The following is a 9,591-nucleotide window of genomic DNA, read 5'->3' on the forward strand; positions in this document are numbered from 1 at the left end:
CTATTTTTGTTCGCATTTTCAGAAATTGCGAAAAAAAAAAAAAAAAAAAAAAAAAAAAACTTGGATGGAAATGCCAGAAATTCGAAAAACGGCTGAAAATTCGCAAAAAAGTTTTTATGCTTGGAGGGGGTGGATTTCTCAGAGTATCGATAAAAGAAAATGCGACTTTTTGCTGTGGAAACATGTTTTGCGAATAAACGATGACTGGACCGGATACCACGTCACACTTCTATGCTACAGTCTTATTATTATTATTATTATTATTATTATTATTATTATTATTAGTCTCTTATTCCTTATTTAGGATGGTTCAGTACGAAGTTAGTGCTGCCAAAATAGCAACCAGACTTCTCCCAAGAGCCGACAAGTTCAGCAGGAATCTGTCCCTGATCAGCTGTTGAGTGTCAGCTGAGTGTTTGTTGCTGTTCAGTCCACACACAGACATCTTATGATGTCATCTCACGGCGCACTCTTCTCCCAATAATCGCAAAACAAAACTAATGGAAACAGGCATAAATTTGCATTTTCTTTTGCGCATTTTGACAAAATTCGCTCAAAAATTTCGATATATTTGGATGGAAACCCACCTACTGACTGGAAAACTGTCCCTGTGTTCCAGTACTCATACTACCATACTATTTAGTAGGGGAAAAAAAGATTTAGTATGTCCCAATACATAGTATGTCAGATGCAGTATGCCAAGAGTACCAGGATGTTCTACTACATCTAGTCAGATTTCACAGTATGGATTTCAGCATGCTGCTCTGGCCATTCTGACCCACAATCCTTTGCGCAGCGGACGTTACGTCGCACTGACTCAGTTGCGTGTACAAGCCACGCCCACAAACGGATGACAACAAAACACACATATCGCACAAAACTTGCTCAGTGACAGCAGGTGCAACAGGAAGACAGAAGATCAGAAATATGACAGACGACAGCGCAGTATGAAACAGCACCGGCATTTTGACAACAACATTCAAATGTGGCGCTAAGGACAGCGGCGGAAGTGAGCGAGAGGGTTGGACTTCAGGGACGATGTATGTAGTGTGTCCCAATAAGATGCATACACATGCATATTTCATACTAAACTACTTTGTAAGGGCAGCTGCAGTACATACTAGAGTGCCTGTAGAGAGAGAGTGGCGCCACCGGAAGCTCAAAACGCTCGCCAATCACGTGGTCTATGTAGCCCCCAAAAGTTCCAGGAAGTGCTTGGCGGGCAATAGAAAGTAATGGGAAAACTACGATAATCGGTAAAAAAATGATTAATAAATGCTTTGCTGTGCAATATTTTTTTATAGTTGTGTTAATTGATTTTAACTATGTTAACTTAACTAAACCTGTATGGTCATCTACAGCAATGTAAATCGTAATATTTTCTCATTTTATCTCTGATTTGACTGAAGCAGACGAACAGGTGACAAACAATGATTTGCCAACTGACAACACAATAAGTCTGGACTCACAACATAATGATAACTGCTCTTACAGGAAATCCATGTCTAATAAATAAAATTTGGATTTCTATTCATAGCAAATAAATGGACTTCTATCATTTTGTTAACTACTCTTACTTATCAATATCTGTTACGTAAAGTCTGTTACCTTCAGTAAATCTGTACAGTCGTTGACAGCAATAAAATATAAATATTTTCAGTTTTCAGTTTTTTTGTTTTTTTGTTTTTTTTGACTGAGGCAAACTATGATTTTCTAAGTAACTACAAGTCTGGACTCACAATATAGAGTTCTTACAGGTAAGCCACTGCAAATAAATAAAATTTTGATTTCAATTCATGGCAAATATATGGATTTCTATCACTGTTAACTATCCCAAACTTACTCTCTACATGTTATACATAATAAATCACACACACACTCTTTGTTTTTCCAAATGCACTTAATAACAAAATGAATTCCTTTACAACAGCATAGAACTCTATGATAGATCAGCATGTCTAGCCATTTGTTTTCTCTGCAGTCCTTGAATACAGTCTTCACCATGGTATGCTGTGCTGCATGGGGATGCTCCATTCGCTCAGAGAAAAGCATGCACATGTATGGCTTCCCCAAAGACAGGCACAGGAGGAAAATATGGATGACTAAAGTCAGCAGGAGAAATATGACCACCTTCATTGATTGTGAAAACAAAAAATATGTGAGGTAATCATATTCAAACAATGCATTGCACATTTTCAAAGACCACACCATAGGGAAGTTTAATATTTTTTTAAATTAAAAACAGAGAACACAGAACAGAGAAAATAACACAAAATCCGAGGGAAGTTGTTTGTATTAAAAGGAGATTTATTAATCTAGGTGTAGGCCTATAGTGTTAAGTGTGTGCAACGCAGTGGTAGTAAGACACATTATGACCCACAGTCTAGAATCAATATATTCATATCATGGTTAACTCTAACCCTAACCCTGTAGTAAGAGGTGGCCCAAAAACTTTGTCTCCCACAGTTCATAATTTTTCTCGTCCCTGTCGAAACACAGCCGAGACCAGCAGCTACTGCAACCATTGTCAGCAAAGGACTGGGCTAAGACTGAGGTGTGGACATGAGGGATATTTCAATGGTCCTCTGCCATAGTGACAAAACATCTAAACATTTTGACTTGCAGTGCTTACACAATGCCAAAGGGACGATGCATTTTGGGGGCACTGACTATTGATATGAGAAAGAAACTTCATTTTGACACGAGTGAACTGTTTTGGGAGAGATATGAGCTTTTGCAGGTGAACCATGGTGTTGTGCTGAACCATCCAGGTTATTTTGGCAAAAGCGTGTTGAGAACGTCCGGTCTGTTTCAAGAAATGAGTCAAAGCAATTGAGAAGGATCTTTCTCATTTTGGGGGCACTGACTATTTATATGGGAAAGGAATTTAGTTCTGAAGCATGAGTGAACAATTTTGGGAGAGATATGAGCTTTTGCAAGTGATCTATGGTGTTGTGCTGAACTGTAAGCCTGTTTTGCCAAATGATCTTGAAGTTTTGAGAATGTAATTTCGGTTTCAAGAAATGAGCCAAACCAATGGAGAAAAACTGTAAATCCCATGTGAAGTCACACACACAACAGGTAACAGGTGAAATAAAATGAAATGAGAAAATACAGCCTGTATTGTCCGCCAGAGAAAAAGTGCGGCAGAATGGAAAACTACTTCTTAGCGTCTGTATCGGTCGCATAGCAACCAGCGCCACATACGTGCACAACGCGCATGCGTGCGCCCTCCTCGGCGCCGGACTCAGCGCCCACTCTGCGCCAGTCTGCGTGGCACCCAGCGCTGTAGCCTACCTAGTGCAGCGCGCCGCCCAAACCGCGCGCTATGTGAAAGCCCCTAGAGAGAAAGAAGGTGGTACAGTCGTGCCAGACAGCAATTTTTCATGTCTCGCCCAACAATTACTCTCAGAAATTTTGCTGTTTATTGCCCCCCCAATAATGAAATGGGATTTTCGCCCCTGATCTGGCGTATCTTTGGTTGCATGCCCTGCAGGTCTGCTTTTTATCTTTTATCTGACTGAGTTCTGTGCACGTCTCTCCGCTCTTCTATCCCTGTTTGTCTGCATGAGGGCCCAGTACAGGTCCTCGCCCCCTCTGCATTGAGCCCATCAGCTGCGCACCTTGTTACATCCAAATATATTAACATCCAAATATAATCTTTTCAGTAAAAACTTTACATGCACAATGTAACAGTCATTCTGTTGCTTTGAGTCTTTTCAGCGCCTTCTTTTGGCATATTTTGAAAAGGAGTCATTCAGGAGCCAGTGTCAAAACAATGTGAACAGCACCGGCCACTGTGTTACTTTCTTCATATTAAAAACCGATTAAATCTAATTTATGGACTTTCGTACAAATTTAAAATTTCTACAAAACTACACGTAGCAGTAATTATGCTGCCCTCGATGCCACTAAGAATGAAAATGGTCGCTTATGCACAAACACTTTAGGGAAGAAATCATCGCACAACACAACTCTTGAGGCTGATTGTTTTTTCCATGCAGGGAGTCTCAAGAGGATTTTCCCTTGGGCCACATTCAGAGGCTCTGATGTAAATGTGACCGTGAACAAGACTTTGTCTTGTGTGTAAAAAATAAATAAATAAATAAATAAAAAAAATCTAGGCAGCCCTCGGAAGTATAAATATGAACGCCTTTTGCTGCGTGTAGAATAAATAGATGAATACATACAATTGAAAAAGTAAATATCAAGTGTAGACAGCTCTATAGTTCAATGTTGTGCCATCGCTCTCTGATGGAGCACAACAACAGTTCTCGATACTCACCTTGACTTTTACTGTTGATCCAGAGAGACAAACTGCAAAATGTCGTCGTTCAGGCTTACTTTAACTTGAACTTCCCCAAAGCGCCTCCTCCTCTCTCCTCTGGTTGCAGTGTTCCTCCACCCTCTAACTGCAGCTTGATTAGGAAGCTGATATTTTGTGGACAAATTGTGTTTTTGTTGTGTGCCAAAGTGCCAACGTTCTGACAAAAGATTACATCTGTCAGTGTCGCCATTTAAAATAAATAAATAAATACAAATAAAATAAAATGTAAAAAATACACCTGTGGCAGCATTTATTTTGTGCTGCCTAATTCAGTTTTATATAAGACACCGATGGTGATGATAATGTGTGGAAGTCCATTTCCGCGAGGTAAAAAAAAAAAAAAAAAAAAAAAAAAAAAAAAAAAAGTTAAATCCATTTCTGTGGAGATCAAGTTCATATCGTACCACTATACTGGGACAACCGAAGAACAGCAACAGCAGCAGCAACTGTTTCTACAGCACGCTGGCCATCTCCAACAAGAACAAAATCAACAGGATCACACACGCTGCCTCCAAAATCCTCCACTCCCCCACAGCAAATATCTCAGACATGACTCACAGAGCCACACGCTTTGCACTCACAATAGTCAATGACCCCAATCCCCCCCTCAACCCACATGTCACACTGCTGCCGTCATGCCGCCGATACACAGGCTGTGAAAACAAATTTCCTGTGGGACAATAAAGACCATAATTATCTATATATCACATTTTGGAGGGTTTCAGGTGGTGTCTCCTGCCCTCTAGTGGCCATGTTGGAGGCCCGCAGCATTACCCACTTAGTATGGAATAGAAATAGTTATTTCCTGTTTTCTGTTGAGTGCTTTTACAGTACAAACCATTTTCAGGCATTGATACCAGTCAGAAATGAAACCATTTTAGAGCGCAGAAAATAAGCACTGATGTAACCACACAGCTTTTTCAGTCTGTCTTTATTTTGGCAACTTGTTCTAATGTGAGAAACAGATCTTTCTTATTCACAAACTAAAGAAAACACTCACATCATAAACAATGATCTGAAGTTAATAATACATTTATATTTTTCCCCAAGACATGTTTCAGTTACAGGCAAAGTTAAGGTCATTTGGTTGCCCGCAGTCATGGTGTGCGCGTCGCCCGCGGTACACGTGTGATGCCCGCGAGGCTAGAGCACCAAGTCAGCCCAAGCCAGGAGGAGAGAAAAAAAGAGACCTGTAATTTGACACCCCACCGCTCGCGTCGCTGCAATGATTGACAGCAATCTGCATCTGACCAATCAGTGGTCAGATGCACCGACACTGCTGCAGGTGAGGAGAGAGATGGCTTCTAAGATGCATTTTGACTCTTGAGCAACTAAGGCTATGTTTACACATAGTCGGGTATTTTGAGAAATGAATATTTCCCTCCCTCTGTTTTCCAAAATAACATCGTGCACACGGCATCGTTTTCAAAAAAGTTTCCGTTTACATCAACCCGCATAAATACGCTGTCGAGCGCCTTCATAACTACCCCAAGCCTATGGGCGGCGGTGTAGGAAGAAGGAGAAAGCCATGCAAGCCATTCAGAAGCCAAACCAGACAGCAGTCCACCCAGGTCAGACCCAAAACCGGCGATGCTGCTGGCGGTGACGCGGACTGGCTCTTTGTGTTTGAGGGAGGAGAATTTGCAAAATTGTTGACCTCTGAGCCCTTATAATTGTTGACCTCTGAGCCCTTATTCATCTCTGCTCCTCAATATAAAAAAGCAGCTGTATTTGAAAATGCAAACATAGACTGAAATGCGACTGCTACTGTGAATGCATCCATGATCATCACCATTATAGACATAATATACGTACATCATGTCTATGATCACCATAGCCAAATGTAAACATTGCACGCACTTTTGGCGCATAATGTGACGTCGGCTGCCTGAAACTCTGTATTTCTCCGTTTTTCTCAGTTTACATGCAAACGCGAAACAGGAGTTTTCCTAAATCTCCACTTTGGCCGGAGTTTTTAGAAAGAATCGTTTTCAGAGGCGAATTCTCCGTTTTCGTGTAAATGAAGGGCACAAACGAAGGGAAATGTCTCCGTTTTTAAAAACACCCGTGTATGTGTAAACGTAGCCTAAGAGACGAAAAAAAATCAAAACAACTTCTTCACTTGAAGGTGGGTATGTTTTTGAAATAAATGTAAAACTTTGTGGCTCCACACAAACACCTTAGCTGTTACTCATAATGAGATAGAAGAGAGACTACTGTAAGTCTAAGTCTAAAATGTGGCCTGGAGATGACATTTTCCAGCAGCCCTCTTACCATTTCTTGAATGTCTTGTTAAGGCATTTGTCTGCATATGCATTCACCTAGCCTATCAATCTATGCATCAATAAAGAAGATCAATTTAAGGCTATTTGAACTGAATTTATTTAACACACATGCTTGTTTAGTGCGCTGACCTGCTTTCAGATATTTGTCAGGTTGAAGTGACCTTTTTTTTTTTTTTTTTAGGGAAAACATCTTTTGTTAAAATTATTTTTCTTTATTTATTTATTCTAGTTTGAAGTTATTTTTTTAGGGTTCCAAATAGACAAGTCCAAATAAAATGCCGCTTAGGGCTCCAATTTGGCATGGGGTGGCCCTGACATTATCAGTGAACATGATCATTTTGATATTTGATGACAGTGAATCCTTTCTGGCAACTTAAAAATTGTTTCTAATTTGTGTGCTTGACAGGACAGATGATCAGAGGGGCTGAATTTTTACCACCATCATTAACACAGGGACTGAAGTATGGGTAGAGTTTCTCAGTGAAGCTGCAGCCGCTATAGGAGTAGAGAAGAGCTGCAGCATCTACGTCATAAAAGGAGACCAGACCCTCCTCATAATCCACAAACACCCCCACCTTCTGAGGCTGAGACTTCAGAGAGAGATGGACAGCAGGGAAAGCAGCAACACTGTACTCATTTTTATTCCTAAGACATATAGTCCAGTAGCCATTCTTGGGGCTCGCTGTGACTTTTCCCTTCCTGTCAATCGTCTCTCTGGCCACTCCTAAATCCCAGTCAGTCTTCCCTTTAACCTGAACCTCGTAGTAAAATCTTCCTGAAGAGAAGCTCTGCTTACCTAAGACACAGGTACAACGTGAGAATCTCTCTGGGTTGTCTGGGAGATTCTTCCTTACATCACCATGCTTTACTTGTTTCCCATCATCAGACAGGATGAGCTCGGGATTTGCTGTACGAGGATCCAGAGTCACTTTCACTTCCAACTGCTGGACCCTCTTCAGCTTAAGATCAGCACACAGCTTCTTCATCTCTTTACTGAGCATCTCCTCCAGCTGAGCCACAGCTCTCCTTTCACTTCCCACATATGATGAGCGATGGACTCTGACCTGTGTCCAGTTCTTGGTGTGTGGAGGAACGCTGAGGGATGGGAAGGTTTGGAGGAGGTGGAGGTGATCTTCAGTGTGTGAGAGCTGCTCCACCTCAGTGCTTCTCCTCATCAGCTCAGAGATTTCCTGCTGCAGCTCTTTGATGAAGCCTTCAGCCTGTTTCTCTGTTGTTTTCTGCTTCTCTTCAATCATGCCAATGAGCTCAGCCTGGCCTCTCTCAACAGACTGCATCAGAGCAGTGAAGACCCGCACACTGTCTGCTATCTCTCTGTCTGCATCTTCCCTGTTGAGCTCCACTGATCGTTTGATCTCCTGAATCATCACTCGTCTCTTCTGGATCATCTGCTGAATTTCAGCCCCTGTCTTCCCCAGCTCAGCCTTCTTTCCTTCACATTCTTCTTTCAGAGGAACAATGTCATGTGACTTGTGGTCTAAAACAGTGCAGAGCAGACACACAAACATCTGATCAGTCTTACAGAAAAGCTCCAGTGGTTTATTGTGCTTCTTACACATCCTGCCTTCCAGGTTGTCCACAGGATCGATCAGCTGATGTGTTTTCAGGCTTGTGATCCTCTGATGAGGCTCCAGGTGAGTCTCACAGTAGGAGGCCAGACACACCAGGCAGGACTTCAGGGCCTTCAGTTTGGTCCTGGTGCAGACGTCACAGGGAACTTCTCCTGGTTTGGCACATCGTTGGTCTGAGCGGCTTCTGGCTTTCTTTCGAGACGACTTCCTGAACTGAGCAGCCATCTCAGATATGAAAGTGTTGACATGCACCTCAGGTCTTAGGGGGAAAGGCTTTTTACACATGGGACACTGACAAGGAGTGTTAACATCCCAGTGCTGTGTTATGCAGGTTTTGCAGAAGTTGTGTCCACATGGTGTGGTGACTGGATCAGTGAACACATCCAGACAGATGGAGCACAGGAACTGATCTTCAGATAGCAGACAGCTGGCAGCAGACATTTCTACAAACTGATGCTGAAAATGATGAGTGCAATGTTATCATTTTTACATAATTCTGAAATGTGTTTAGCAATATCAACACCACATTGTCACGTGGGGTGGTAGGTTGGACCCAAATGCAGGAGCAAGCAGGAAAAAACGCTCAGCGGAAAAGTATGCTTCTGCGTAAGAAGAGCGTACGGGGGTTGTGCGAAGCTTACGGGGGTTGTGCAACCTCCCAAAAATTGTAACTACGCGAACCCTACGCAGCCTCACAAGAGCTGTGATTGGTCCGCCAAAGTACATCATTTCCGGCATTTCGTTGCAACCGGCATCACATCCTGTCGTTGTGCTGGCCGGCAGCGCCATTTTTAAAACAACTGTTGTGTCTCCACTCGTCGGTTGTGTTTGAAAACTTTGGCCATGTCTTCGGTTGGGACTGCGGTTCACAACTGCTGCTCCCTTTTAAAAATGGCGCTGCTGGCACAACAACAGGAAGAGCAGCGACCATACGTCACAGGGTCTACGTTGGTGGGTGGAGAATTGCTCAGTGTGTTTCGCAGAGGTATGTTGGACACACAAGCGCTGCGTAGGAAATGCGTGCTTCGCACAACCCCTGTACGCGGAAGCATAATCCGGCCTTAAAGAGACAAAGCTACAAAGAAACACAAGGAAAATAGGGAAACACCAGGAGCAAACATGGCAGAAAAGACAATGAACAGACCAAGAATAGAACTGAACACAGGACTTAAATACACCAGAACTAATCAGATAGCAAGACACACCTGGGGAAGGATGGATAGATAGATAGACAGATAGCTAGATAGATAGATACTTTATTCATCCCGAAGGAAATTCACAGTTTTCAGCAGTATCCACAGATTACAAGATTAAATAAATAAAAAATAAAGAATAAAATATGACACTAGAGATCTAAGTACACAATGTGCAAAAAACTGTGTGCATAGAT

At 42.1% G+C, this 9,591-nt stretch overlaps 1 protein-coding gene across 3 annotated transcripts; it reads right to left on the reverse strand.

The window, feature by feature from the left end:
• Positions 1–6,998: 6,998 nt before the first annotated feature.
• LOC115355234 (E3 ubiquitin-protein ligase TRIM21-like) lies at positions 6,999–8,642 on the reverse strand. 3 transcript variants are annotated; one of them, XM_030045951.1, is made up of 2 exons: positions 8,416–8,642; positions 6,999–8,382 (listed from the first exon to the last, which is right to left on the reverse strand). In XM_030045951.1, the coding sequence occupies exons 1-2, from the start codon at positions 8,640–8,642 to the stop codon at positions 6,999–7,001; spliced, it is 1,611 nt and encodes a 536-aa protein (XP_029901811.1). The 3 variants fall into 3 exon arrangements, with proteins under 3 accessions (XP_029901811.1, XP_029901810.1, XP_029901808.1); XM_030045950.1 differs by having other exon boundaries at positions 6,999–8,350; positions 8,381–8,642; XM_030045948.1 differs by having other exon boundaries at positions 6,999–8,642.
• Positions 8,643–9,591: the final 949 nt, after the last annotated feature.

The sequence above is a fragment of the Myripristis murdjan genome, chromosome 23 (assembly GCF_902150065.1).
Source record: "Myripristis murdjan chromosome 23, fMyrMur1.1, whole genome shotgun sequence".
Taxonomy (NCBI): domain Eukaryota; kingdom Metazoa; phylum Chordata; class Actinopteri; order Holocentriformes; family Holocentridae; genus Myripristis; species Myripristis murdjan.

What these genes read in the sequence shown, in the direction of transcription:
- LOC115355234 (XM_030045948.1), bottom strand. Translation starts at nt 8,642, where the DNA reads ATGTCTGCTGCCAGCTGTCTGCTATCTGAAGATCAGTTCCTGTGCTCC.